Source organism: Dama dama, chromosome 31 (genome assembly GCF_033118175.1).
Source record: "Dama dama isolate Ldn47 chromosome 31, ASM3311817v1, whole genome shotgun sequence".
In the NCBI taxonomy this organism is placed as follows: domain Eukaryota; kingdom Metazoa; phylum Chordata; class Mammalia; order Artiodactyla; family Cervidae; genus Dama; species Dama dama.
Genome location: NC_083711.1, coordinates 8,438,338 through 8,452,620, shown reverse-complemented (window position 1 = coordinate 8,452,620; position 14,283 = coordinate 8,438,338). Strand labels below are relative to the sequence as shown.

Below are 14,283 nucleotides of genomic sequence, written 5' to 3'. Positions count from 1 at the left end.
TGTATTTTTCCTCTTGCAGATAAGGCTCAGTTACTTGAAATAGCCAAAGCTAATGCAGCTGCCATGTGTGCTAAGGCTGGTGTTCCTTTACCACCAAACCTAAAGCCTGCACCTCCACCTACAATAGAAGAGAAAGTTGCTAAAAAGTCAGGAGGAGCTACTATAGAAGAACTAACTGAGGTAAGCTAGACGGAATTTGTTTTCATTCTTAAATGGATTACTCCAGTGATGTTGACTCTGGAGCGTGCCAAAAACCTGAATTGTGGGCTGAACTGATAATGGCTGGCACCGAGTGGCCAAAACCCGAAATACAGACGTGGCAGCGGCAGAAGCTCTGTTTAGCAGGCCATTATCCGGGATGGCTAAGCTCCGCTAGCTAAAAGTTACTTCCCATTACTTTTGCTTTCCAGTTTTAGAAGCCAAACTGACTGAGGAGTGGGACGGTTCGTTTGAATGGAGGAGGTGTTGAGTGAGCAACACGCAGAAGCTCGCCTACAGTTTCGTTTCCATTCACGACGCTGTTCACTGATCGCCACGAGTGTACTGCATATACGCAAAGACACAGACAATCTTCAGAAATGATCTTTTGCCACCGGAGCTTGGAAATTAATGAGAATAGCTGGCCATTGCCTGAAAGGAACTTCTTTCGCATCAACATTTCGGGTTTTGGCTGTTTGGTACCAGCCATTGGTGATAATGGCCGGCCATTATCAGTTCTTCCTGCGGTTCGGGTTTTGGCAGTAACATATATATTTTAAACACAATTATTTTTGTTTTTAAGAATTTGATCTTTTCAATTGAGGCTTTTTTTTTTTTTGTCCTTTGGCTTTGTTTTATTAAAATTTGTGTTTGTTTTTTTTTTTTTTGTTTTGTTTTGGAGGACGCTGAAATATTGCTGCTAGGATCCAGAAATACCACACTGTTTCAGATATTGAAACTTGTTATTGGCTAGCCTTATGCCAGCCTGCCACTGTCAATATATTCTGTTCCCCTTGGTTACAAGCTTGGTATACTCTGTGTTTTTGGCTAAATGAGCTTTTTATCCTATTAAAATATTTTCAATTGATAAGGGATATGATAAATTCTACTGCTTGTATAGAGACAAGTCCACCCAAATTTACTCTGACCTTTTTATAAAGCCAGATAATGGGAGTTTGTTCCTTTGCTTCTCAAGGAGGAATTGACTTTGCTTTATGTGTCAGACCTCATCATTGCACCCTCTCCATCATGCCTTATATTCCATCCTTGAGTTCTGTTCCTTTAGAGACTCAACCTATAAAACATTTATGGAAAGACATGCTATTATCTAGCCCAGTTGCAAGTGTTTCAAATTTTATTTAGCCATACATTTGGGGATTGCATAGTTTCTTAATATCTTTCCTTACTTAGATTTACTACAATATGAATTATAACTTTTTTTTTTTTTTTAATGTTTAAGGACCTAGTGAAGGCTTCTATTGCTTGCTTATCAAATCCAAGCTCCTTATCCAAAACCTTATGAACACTTAGTTATTCCCTATATATTTTAGCCTCATCTTCAGCCCTCTTATCCCTTTTAATAAGTTTTCTCTCACCTCTTTACCACAACCTGACTATAGAGTGACTTTCTTTTCCTTTCCTCCTAATCCTTTTTCTTAACTATGAAAATCTGGCTTAGAACTTTCAAGGAATATTCCTTGATTATCAGATTCTGCCTGATTCTGTTCTCTCTTAAGGTTTTGTTCTTTGAGCACTTATGTACTCAGTTTGTATTATATCAGTTTGCACTTGTTAACTGTGTTGCTCTGTAAAAGCGTTCCTCAATTATCTCATGTGTATGTATTCCGTCTTTTGAACTAGATTGTAAGCTCCTTGAGAGCAGGGACCATGTCTTTTACTTTATTTTTTTGTATTCCCTGGACAGTGCCCAGTACAGTGCTCTGCACATAGTAGGTGCTCAATAAATGTTGTTAACTGACTGACCAGCTAGAGTGTGTTTAAATAAGTAGTGAGCTAAGTTACCCAGCTATAATCTATCATTAACCTTGTTTTACTTTTGAAAGTTGGTTTTATGTGGTTTTGAATTTAAGAAATTATGTGTTATTCTACATAAAGTGTAAGATTTATCTTGTTTGTTTTTACTTTTTAAGAAATGCAAACAGATTGCACAGAGTAAAGAAGATGATGATGTAATAGTGAATAAGCCGCATGTTTCGGATGAAGAGGAAGAAGAACCTCCTTTTTATCATCATCCCTTTAAACTCAGTGAACCCAAACCCATTTTTTTCAATCTGAATGTGAGTATTAATGTTTTTGAACTGGTGAAACAGCACAGCTTATAGAACTATTTAAGGAAAACTGAAATAATATTTAGTTTTTAATTTAGGTTAAATACTGTGAGAAAGTCATTTTCAGATTATGTTGAAAATCTGTTGAGTTTTAATTAAGAAAAACATTATGTTTTTAGATTGCTGCAGCAAAGCCAACTCCACCAAAAAGCCAGGTAACATTAACAAAAGAATTCCCTGTATCATCTGGATCTCAACATCGGAAAAAAGAAGCAGATAGTGTTTATGGAGAGTGGGTCCCTGTAGAGAAAAACGGTGAAGAAAACAAAGATGATGATAATGTTTTCAGCAGCAATTTGCCCTCTGAGGTAAGTAAGAGGACTATTATGTATTTTTCCTTTTATATACCTGAATCTGCATTTTATTGTTATTTTATATCTGATTTGGATTCTGTTTCACTCTTCTTAGGGCCGGGTTAAACGGCAGGGCCGGGTTAGACGACAGATGAAACAACCCGCAGCTTCTCATTTGACAGTAACTCGATGCAATTCACTTTGTGGAACCAAGCCACAAAGTGAAAAGCATCGAATTGCAGAGAACAGTGTTATCACATCCCTACCCAACATTGGGCCCTCCTTGCACTTGTGGGAAGGTAGCCCAAGGTACAACTATTTAGCTTCCCGTTTTGCTTCAAGGCTCTATAGCTCTAGATTTTGGTGGTAGCAAATTTATTGGGTGGAGGGATTTGAGTAGAGAGAGGCAGATCCTCAGGTTCAACACAAGAACTGGATTGGAAAAGGTCCCTGTAGGCTGATGTGAGCATCTCTGATACATAGCCTGTTGCCCTTTAAATAATGCTTTCTTACTATATTTTTCTGGGTTGTTTGTCAGATAGCCTTTAATTTTAATAATTTTCCCCTTCTGTGTGCTACCTTGGCCCTTTTGAATTCTTGTGTTTAACCTAATGCTCAGCCTTGGTATTCCATTTCCCTTCTCCTTCCCCTTTTTGCTACTATTAAAAGTTGGAGAAGTGGAATTCACACCTTGAAATTTCCAGGAGGCTATAGTTGTATCTTGTCAAAATGACGCAGTAATAATGCTAAGTGTCAAAACAGCCCCATTAAAATGCCGCCTGATTAAATAATGTGCTGCTACATATAGTGCACATGAAAACAGCGAGACTGTATATATATGTAAATATATATATATATCTGTATCTTTGTATGTATCTCTGTATCTGTACCTTTGCTGTATCTTTTAATAAACAGTTTACTTTTATTTAACTTGTTGTGCAAAATCACGCTTGGGGGATCTGGGAGGGTGGAGACTTACTAGGGGGGTGGGAGTTTTAAGTGATACAGTAGACTAGTCATCACCTCTTGCCCTTGGTTTCCAAAACCCAGACATTCGTCCAAGGACTGGACTAGATATCTGATGCCCGTACAGTGTAGGGATTCTTCTCCAGTTCTTATCCTTGCCATTCTGGGATATGTGGATCCAGAGAGACCTGTACTCTTCACCTACAGGTTCCCCTTATTGGCCATATCATCATCATCCAGTAAACACCTCTGATAATACAAATAAACAAATTCTGTTTATAAAGTTAAAAGTGAACAGAACCCAAATCAGAAACTTTGGTAGTGTTTTTTCCCCTGAGCTATTCACAGGAGACATTGTTTTTTTTGTTTGTTTGTTTTTGACCTGTGGCATTTGGAAAAGAGAGCACGTTCTGTACACATTGGACATAACTAGCCAGTGCAACTTACAGTCACTGGTGATATTTACATGAGATTCAACAACTGAAGCAAGGTACACCATCACCAGTGAAGGAGAGACAGATAACTTATTTGGACAATTTTTAGTGAAGCCAGTTGAGTAGTTCAGTTGCTTATTTCCAAATCAGGCTACTGCACATCTCAAGAGGGAAAGGTTAACTGACATTGATAACTGACTTGAATCTAGTAATAGCTGAGCATAAAGTAAGAGGGCTGAACTGACTGAGAAATTCTAATACACATGCTTTTAGTAATTTCTTAAACATTAAGCATTTAACAGAGTTAGGAAAAAACATAAGGAGACATTTATGTGAAAAAAATTTTCCAACGTGGTGAAGCCCTATAAATATTGCATAATTCCAAAAGATTTTCCTGGGAAAATAAGTGACTATAACTATTTAACTTGAGTGGAACATGGGAAGGATGCTTAGTGAATCCTGTTGATTACAGTTCTTGTTGATTAAGAGTTTATATATAAACGTGTGTGTGTGTGTATATATATTACAGTATTAAGCCGTTTTCAGTCTTAACACTGAAACTGGTGGACGTTGTCTGTCATCAATAGTGGTTGTCAAATTTGAATGAAAAGTTGGGGGAATTCCTCCAAAGACATCTGGGAGGGGGGAGTAGATGGGTATTAAGATTTTATAATAAAGGAGCCTTTTACTAAAGCAGGAGACAAAAAAAGTTCTATTCGTGAAGCAGATTTCTCCTGTGGGGGAGATTATATACTATTGATATTAAGCTAGTTTCTTAGACAATTAGACTAAAAAATATGTGTTAACTTTAATTTCAAGTAAAACAGTCCCAAAATTTTAGGAAGGGACAGAAATTTGCTTTTGTTTTCAGGTCTGTGTACTTTCACCTAGAAGTAATATTACCTTTAGAAATAACATCTAAAGGGTGTTCACTGTATGAAATGTTTAGTTCTAGTTATTTAGCTGTATCTTACAAATATATTAGTAAGATTAATGTTCTATATTCTAATGTTTGTAGAATACTATTGGTGACATTTTATGGGAACATTGAGTCTTGATTCCCTGTTGGGGTTGAAATAAAGATTTTATGTAGAAAAGGAAAGTTCTTTTTAAATGGTCAATATTTTAATTGAATAGTGCTTTGAATTTTTCTGTTATTTTTTTCATTTTAATAAATATAATTGGAATTTGTGGTTCTTTAGTTTTGAGCATAAAACATTCAGGCAAAGATCACAGATTTGATCTCAGCTTTGCTATATGATCCTTAATCCCACCAATTGTGCACATGAGTGCTCTTTGACATAAGTAAGAGTGAATAGACATGGATGGATCAACATAAATCCGTATCTTATGGAAATACCAACTCATCACACTGTGGGCTCTGCTGCCATAGCATCGTCTTCCTACCCAGAAGCCAACCAGCGTCATCCTCAGTAAAGAGTGACTGCAGAACCTTGATCATATCTGTGTGAATTTTGATTTATAAACTATGAAACCAAAAGTGTTGGAAAACAGTTTAAAGCTTGTCCTTTGGGGGCATTAATTCTTGGTAATAAAGACAGCAAAGCCTTACGGGGTAGAGGATATAAGTGTAGTCTCTGGCATAAAATTTCCTTCCTTCATGTCCCAGTGGAGCTAAAATTCCCTTATGGTTAGGAACTCTGTATTTTTGAGGTTTAAGAAAACTGAGTTCTTGTGGTAAAATGAAAATTTTAATTGAGAATGAAACACACAGGTTTTGGCAGTGCTAGAATGTGTTATGTACAGCTTTTTAATTCATTCTTTCCTCTTTAGATTCTCCCAGGTTATTAAAATGGAATTTTTTTACGATTTAATGTTTTATCTAATCCTCCAATTACTGTAATTCATTTACATGTAATAAACTAAAAATGGCACTAGAGAATTTTATGTGAAATAATAAAAGACTCATAAATCAGTTTTTAAAACCAAGCCACTTAACTTCTGAAGCATTCTGTATTTAGTGTGGCTTTTGTATATATAGTTGTCATTTACTTTGTATTTTATTAACTTTTGCTAAATATTTTAAATCATGTTTTATATGCAGGCTAGGTGCTTTTTCTTTAACTTTCTTTACTTAAAAATTTCCTTTTATATCATCTTTTAATTGGAGATACCTGCAATTTCTTGTGTAGAAAGTAATTTGCCTTTTACAGGTACTATTTTTTCCTTACTTGAATGACCACCTTTTAATAATTCTCATTAGTTCTTTTATAGCCTTTCATTGACTTTTTAAGAATTATTTAAGACAATTGTTCTATTTATGTAAATAGTTGGGTTAACACAGGGGGAAGGTAAATTGACTTAGAAGGATTTTTAAAATAAGGAAGATGAAGATGCACAGTTAATAGCTTAGGTTGTGAAATGCATATTACAGTGTCAGTTACATTTGTGTTTTATTAGTCCTGAGAACATTTTAGGTTACAGAAATAGTAATCTGCTCTGTTGCTGAAGTGGAGGGGTGAAAAAAACTTGGACAGGTTTTTATTGATGTGTGAACTGGAATAATAATTCAGGATACTCTTTTTATGTGGATTTCACCTTTTATAACAAGCCCTAGGGAGAAGGAAATAAAACATTTCCCCCCATCATGACGCCTAGAATATTACCACACATTACATAGAAGGTCTGTTGTGTATTAGTGGAAATAAATTTGCTTTGTTGATAGCTTGATAATAGTGTTCTGCAGGGTTTAAGATAATCCCCCCTCCCCCCGCCCCCCCAACTTTTTAGCATTCTAAAACTTTTAGCATCATTTTGGTTCCTTTCACACTTGACTGTTTTTGAGCAACATTAAGTTAAGACTCAAACTCTGCTATGTATTATAGCCTGGTAGTGGTGGTATAGTTGTGTATGACTCTTAACGACTCCATGGACTACACATTGCCAGGCTCCTCTGTCCATGGAACTTCCTAGGCAAGAAGACAGCAGTGGGTTGGCATTTTCCTTCTCCAGTAGTTGTTATATGCTTTATATATACACATACAGATCCTATGCAGTCCAATACAATAGTCATTGAGCCGCTGAGAAATCAGTTCTTTAATTGCACTAGGCACATTTCAAGTGCTCATTAGCTTTCACTGTAAAAGTTCTCTAGGACAGTGCTGTTCTAAAGGGTAGCTGTGATGTTTTATGAGTCTTTTAATACTGATTCAGAACTTTGGTCTAATCTTTGAATATTAATGTTTTGAGAATTATAGTTGGTTTTTTACTGCATATCCTGAGCTACCCTGGCAACTTGGATGTATGCTTTTTGATATAAACTCTTGAGGATTCATAAGAAATTAAGATAATCCTGATTTATCCAATTTTGGGTATGTTTCCTCACATTAAAAAATATGAATATGAAATTAATAGTCAAATTACTATTTGTTAATAAAGTTTTGACATGAACTTACAGCTCACTTGGTAAGCCTGTTGAAGAATAAATGAAGTTGTATTAGGAAAAAAACTAGTTGTAATTTTATCTAAATTTATATTAAATCTCAATGTTGCTATATTAAATAAATACTATTTAAATAAATAAAAGTTCCTTTCAGAGTGAGATGTGAATTTAACATAAAATACTGAGATTTGAATGAAGTTCCATCCTGAGGATAAATGATGAGGTATTTAGGTTACCTGCTTGCTTAATAAAGGTTAAAAGAGTAAAAAAAGTATGAAGATACAAAGTGTCTTCAGAAGGATGAAGTCACAGATAGGTATGTTAATTTGCTTTCCATTTGGGAAGAAGTGATTTTATTTTAGAAAAGTTGGAATTTTCAGAGCCATCTTAACTACATTTTTATGGCTAATTTACAGTTAGAAAATGAGGGATCAGAGCTTGGCTTGGTGGTGGGTAGGTACATTTTCCCTAGTTTCTCCTCTGAATTTCAACTTTTTAGAATTAAAACCTATTATTTATACCTGAATACCCATGCTTAGATTTGTAGACGAGTATGAAACCCACAGTAATTCTGGCAAAGTTAAAGAACAGTATTTCACACATATTTTATGGGCCTCCAAAAATTACTTCATCATCTTGCCTGACAGGTTTATGAAATATCTACATCTTACCTGACAGGTTTATGAAATATCTAAGGCCAAAAAAGAATGTGATTCTGATCTAAAATCTCTGGATTCCCACTTAAAAAGTCACAGCAGGTGATCACAGTTGTAATAGAAGTGAAAAGTGAGCTTACTGTGTTTTTTAGTGTTTCAGTCTGCCTTTACCTGTATATCCCCAGAAATATTCCAGTTAGTGTGGATAATTTACTAAGTTAACTAAGAAATTAGGATCTTTTATTAGTGAGATCTGTGAGCAGTCTGATTACAGAATGAATTCAGTTTAATTCTGCTTTCATTTTAAGATGACAGATATATAGAAACCTGTACTTTTTGGTACCTTGTGGAAGAAAATTTTAATTTTGCTAAAGGAATGATGCTAGGTGATTCAGCAAGATATGAATAGTGAAGGTAGGAAAAAGGAAGATTAGTAATCCTTATGCGTGAGATAGAATTATTCTCTAATAGTCATTTACTCTTAATTATATAGGTCTTATTTTTAAAAGAAGTATTTCATATTCAACTATACAGTCAAATTACAGATTGCCTTAGTTTGGCTTTTTAAAAATCTGTTAACTTATTTTAACTGACTTCCTTACATTTGTTACACCCATGCAGTTGCTACTAGTTATTCTTTTTATATGAATTTAGGAAAATCCTCACATGTCAGATAACTATTTTCCAAAAATGAATTTTCTTGGATGAGATGTTAGAAAATATTAACGGGTTTAATAGTGTTAGAAGAAAAACAAGTATTAAGACTTGGTGAGTTGACACAAATCATCCTGAGCTCTTAATGTTAGAACTGAAAAGCATCAAATACTTGATTTTTTTTCCTTCTATGGTTGAGCCTTCCACAAATTTGGTAAATAGGATATTTGGTCGAAAGATAATCCTTGAAGTTTTCCTGGATATTCTGAAACTAAGTCGCATCTGCTTAGCATAAGCTTTTTACAGGTAGAACATGAGCACTGAAAAGGAGGACCTAAGGCATTTTAAACATACCTTAAGTGTTCCAATTTAATAATTGTGTACCCCCACAGAAATATTCTAACTTCGATCATCAGTGTACATATTAATGAGTTAAAAACCATGTATAATGAATATATTCTTTGAAGAAGCTGAGTTCCTTGTATCAGACTTAATGAACAACCACAAGTAGGTGAAAACATGCAGACATCAGTAAAGGAGCGGTGTTTGACATGGCAGTGGCTTTCTGCTTGCTTATTTAAGAGCCTTGCTTATTGCCTCTGAGGGCTGTGCTGAGAAGCAGGATGAAATGAAAACTCCAATAATTATTTCGTTAGTGAAGGCGAGAGATTTTTAAGTTCTTCATGAAACTTTCTCTGATTGTAGTTTGATGTAGTAGAAAATAAGAAAGCAGTTGGCTTTTGGATTGAGTTCATCTGCTGCCTGATACTTTGTAACTTACCTTAAACAATCCATATCTATTTTCCAAGGTTATTTTACCTTTTAGAGTCTTCTCCCTGCTTTAGAAAATTATATATATACACATTTTTATATGTTTGTATATACAGAATTTTATATACAACTGGTTTTTGACATGAAGCAACTAAAGACGTGAGCATTTTTCATAATTTAGGGAGTCTTTGGTTATTTGAGATAATTATCTATGTTTTCTTTCTTAGCCTGTGGACATCTCTACAGCAATGAGTGAACGGGCACTTGCTCAGAAAAGACTCAGCGAGAATGCATTTGACCTTGAAGCTATGAGCATGTTAAATCGTGCTCAGGAACGGGTATGTAGTGGTTTTAGTATCTAAATGATAATTTCACTAACTAGAGGGTTGTGACATAAGTAAACTCTGTGGCATGCTGGTGACATGTAGGTCTTTGAAAATCATTTATTTAGCAAGCTTTCTTTACATGAAAGTGATTTGGGGCTTGATTATTAGTAAATGTTGTGTACTATGGGGCAGGAACTATTTGAGAGAATAAAAATAGAAAAAATTACCTGCCCTCATAGAGTTTGTAATCAAATATATAAAAATAATAGCTAAGTGCCCGTAATAGCCTTCTGAGACATTTGAGTTTGCATTTAGAAAGAGTGACTTTAGTGAGGCCCAAGGTCACAAAATTAGTAGGGGAACTGGGATCTGAACCTAGAGAGTCTGAATCCAGTCTGTGTTTTTAACAGTGGACAGCTGCTCCATACATTCTCTTTCTATGGTAAATATATGGGGACAGTAAGTACATGTTCAGACAAGTGGAAAAGACTGCCTGACAGTTGGTTCCAAATGTTCAGTAAATATACTTTGAATGAACGACAACTAATTCTTTAACCATCACAGTGTTTGAGTGACCAGTCTCCTATATTATGTTTTAAGCATGTATCTTGAATTCATTTTTGATTTATAACACCTCAGAGAAAGGAATTAAAAACTGAGGCTATCAACGTTTATTATCCTGCGTTTATGAGACACGTAAGGAGGGCAAGGATCCATTACCATGTGAACAGTTTCTGTATGTTTTCATGCATCTCTGTGATATTTTGAAGAATAAGTATCACAGCCATGCTTTTCAGTTGTTAGATATATATTTTAAATTTTGTTATTATTAATGGGATCCACTGAACGGTTACTGAACTGCTTTGGAATGTTTAAGAAAACAGTTTTAAAAGATGTATGTGAATTCAGTATATGTATTTTTTAAAGTTAAATATTTAAGTCTGATATTTAGTCTTTGTGGGAACCAAATAAACCATTTCATTTAGAGAATTAATACCAGTGGCATTAACTAGAAAGGTAGTTTTACTTAATTGACGCATTTTTTCTTCAGATTGATGCCTGGGCTCAGCTGAACTCTATTCCCGGCCAGTTCACAGGAAGTACAGGAGTGCAGGTTTTGACACAAGAACAGTTGGCCAATACTGGTGCCCAAGCCTGGATTAAAAAGGTACACAACATATGCACATACAAGTGTCCGTGTACAAAGTTAAAATTTTTAAGAAAATGTTTTATTAAAAATGCACAAAGAAGCCAGTGAATTTAACTAAAGTTCATGAGTAAATTTGCTATGCGTATATACTCCAGGATGGACACTGAAGATGGATCGATCCCTGAGACAATGGCTAATGTATAAATACGGCTTAAGAGCCACTCAGTTTATATCCTGCTGCTCCTGGGTTTTGTGGGGGTGGTTTTTAAACTGTGTTTTGAATGCTAACAGTGTATCTCAGCAGCTGTTCAGAATATTCTACAGTTCCTGTTGGACAACTGATCTTACGATTTCAAAGCAGTGGTTCTCAGATTTTTTCTCATCATGGGATACTTTATTACAGGTTCATTTTTGGTGAATCACTGCCCCCAAGAACCTTCTGCCACTTGGTTTTCCATTCCTTTATTCCTTTGCCCTTCTTTCCCCTTTGCTTAGTGCCCGTCCCTCCTGTAAGCGCCCTTGGCCCCTAGTCCTCACTCCTATTGCAACCTCCAGCCCCAGGTCCATGTGGTTATCCGCTCTCGGTTACAGCAAGTGGTTGGGAGCCCCCATCAGTGCTGCATGTGGTGGTTCTTGCCAGGGGACTAGAAGGATGGAGGGGGGATGGCTGAAGTGTGGGGTGGGCGGTGCTGAAGGGTGGCGAAATTGGCTGGGATGTGGGTGGAGATGACTTATCTGTGGACCACCATTTAGGCCCTGGTGGCCTCTGGTGATCCACAGGTTCAGTTTGAGAACTACTGATTCCGTGAAAAAACAGGTTATGTAAGACGTAAATGCAAGGGAGAGGACGGACGCCTCGTGCTGTGAAGATGTAGGTGCTCCTGGTTTCAGATTCCTGCAGTGAGACGAGTGAACTCCACCTACGGCTGCCTCATTGTTGGGGGAGTCTTAGGTGGTTACCAAGGGCTTTCTGAAGAAATGGGTTCTGGCGAAGGGATGTGGCTTGGTTGGATGGGTGATGGGAAACTTTGTTTCAGGAGTATTGGCAGCATAGCAGTGCTGAAACAGGGAGGCTGCCTGGTCTAACGGATTGGGAAGGTTTCTTAGTCGCGCTGTACTCCGACTCCTGTTGTGATCGTGGCAAGTAATGACTTGGAATTTCAGTTTCCAAGTGCCTTCTTAACTGCCTCGTGGGGTGCTGATCGATGTCATGTCATGGGTAATAGAAAACTGCTGAGTGCCAGTGAATGAGCTGATTTGTCTGAAAAATCAGATTTTTGGTTGCTTTGGACTTTTTAATCTCATAACATTTCTTTTTTCAATTTTGATAGCATTATCTCTGGTGATCTTATTAACAAATTAATATAAAGCATACCCTTACTTTGCCCGCCCCCCTTTTTTGGAGCGGCAGAAGTGTTTCACTGATATGTATGATACACTGTGGGTACATAGTCAGATTGGTTAAAAAATGAAAGTAGCTTACTAGGGTTGGTGTTGGAAAAAAAAAGATGAAAATTAGCAAAATTAATTTTGGACTAATTACAGTATTTAAAATATGAAAGTGATCGATGTAGTGCTTGAAAAATGGCTTTCATCTCTTTGGGAATAATTATAAATGTACATAAATGTCTAACAATTTTAATTTAATACTATCTAATGGTGAAGCTGAATACTCCATATTTCAGAAAGTTACACTTGAAGCTTTTATGGGTGTTTAGGCACATAATAATTAAATAGTCATGTACACTACTAGGTAGAAACTTAAGAATGTGATTCCATTGCAAAGTGCTGGTCTTCATTTGTACATTGAAGTTCTCATAGATATATATTGCTGAAGACTTCTAAACATCACATAACTTTTTAAAATGATTAAATTGGGTTCGTCATAAACTTTCCTTTTTCTTTTTTATTGCTAGTCCTTGTAGACAGTTGGCAGATTTTAAATGATTTACATCATTTAAAATGTAGCTGTAAATCATATTTGATAAGTTACCACAAAATAAAGATGTGTTCATTCATCACACCAAACTTTTGAATAATTACAGAAAGTGATTTCAGGAAACTTCTATTTGTGTGTTGCTGAAAAATACATGCTGCTAATATCAATTAAGGCAGGAATATTTTACTCAGAAAAATGAGCAAACACATGGACAAAGTCATTAGGCAACTATAATATTCATTTTTGTGGTCAAATATCACAAACTACTTGTTTCATTTAGAAAACTTTTTCAAACGTTCATTCATATGGTGTTCCTTCCCTTGCTGTAGGGCAACACCCTCTTAATGTTGAGGACTACAGGGAATGCCAGCATTCTCCATATTCTTTTAGTTTGCTGCAGTACACTCTTAGATGAAAAGGAATGAGTTTTATTAGTAGTAAGAAAAAATTCCAATGGTTATTGATTTGAAAGAACCTTTATTTTCTGAAATGATTTGGGCATGACCTGATGAATATTGTTTACTATTGTAGTCTTACTAGATTAATTAGCTTTTTGTTGAACTGTATATACACCCTGGTGTAAAGAAACATTTGAAGATAATAGCGAATGGAAACAAAATCGGAAACCTGCGTTATTTGGGGATTTGTGTTATACTCTGCACAGTTGCCCTTTTTTTTAGGAGTGTTTCCTGGAAAAGAGGGGCGGATGAACCTGAAAGTAAGTAAAAGTCATTGTAGGTGTGTAGAAACAAGGCAGTTGGTCCCCAAGCATCAGCTAACTTTTCTCTCTATACATCAACACTGCATGGCCTGCACCACGTCAGGAACTGAACCAGGGCTATGTTTGTACCTCCACAGCTGCCTCCTTCCATCAGAGCACCGTGTTGAGCTTAATGTCTGGTCACGTACCGTTGGCATGTCATACCATTGGCACGTTTCCTCCCCAGCTTATAATTAAATAGCTGGGGAGGGGGGGGAAGTACACAGTTTTACTACTGTGTAAAACCAAAATTAAAAATTTAGTAGTAACTTATCAGTAGAGGAAGTGATTATACTGTGTCCAGAGCTTCCAAAATATTTGACTCCCTCTGTTGATAAGTTAAATGACTTTTGCTTACATTTGCTAGAGAATGTAAATGTAAAATACTTAATAACAAGGGGAAACAAGACATGATTTGGAGATTATATTTTAAATGTTTAGAAAATGACCATAAAGATCAACAGTAGAATTCAGTCGTTTATTACATATACATGGATGCCCTTTAAAAAGAGGCATCACTTACTTCTTAATGGTGTGAAAACAATTGACTGTTGACCATGCTAATTATATAGTCTTGTGCATCCTATGACATTAAGTGGTTTGC

General features: G+C 36.0%; 1 protein-coding gene across 5 annotated transcripts in view; it reads left to right on the top strand.

Annotated features, from left to right (window-relative positions):
• Window positions 1-14,283, top strand: part of SON (SON DNA and RNA binding protein) — a 30,186-nt gene that overhangs the window by 12,002 nt on the left and 3,901 nt on the right. For 3 of the 5 annotated variants that reach the window (XM_061134193.1, XM_061134194.1, XM_061134195.1), the window contains exons 4-8: window positions 20-180; window positions 2,130-2,276; window positions 2,447-2,635; window positions 9,732-9,842; window positions 10,882-10,998. In XM_061134193.1, the coding sequence (XP_060990176.1) occupies window positions 20-180; window positions 2,130-2,276; window positions 2,447-2,635; window positions 9,732-9,842; window positions 10,882-10,998 (725 nt within the window). Of the gene's footprint in view, window positions 1-19; window positions 181-410; window positions 1,962-2,129; window positions 2,277-2,446; window positions 2,636-2,735; window positions 9,843-10,881; window positions 10,999-14,283 lie in introns of those variants that run through there. The other 2 variants (XM_061134196.1, XM_061134197.1) reach the window with 2 other exon arrangements.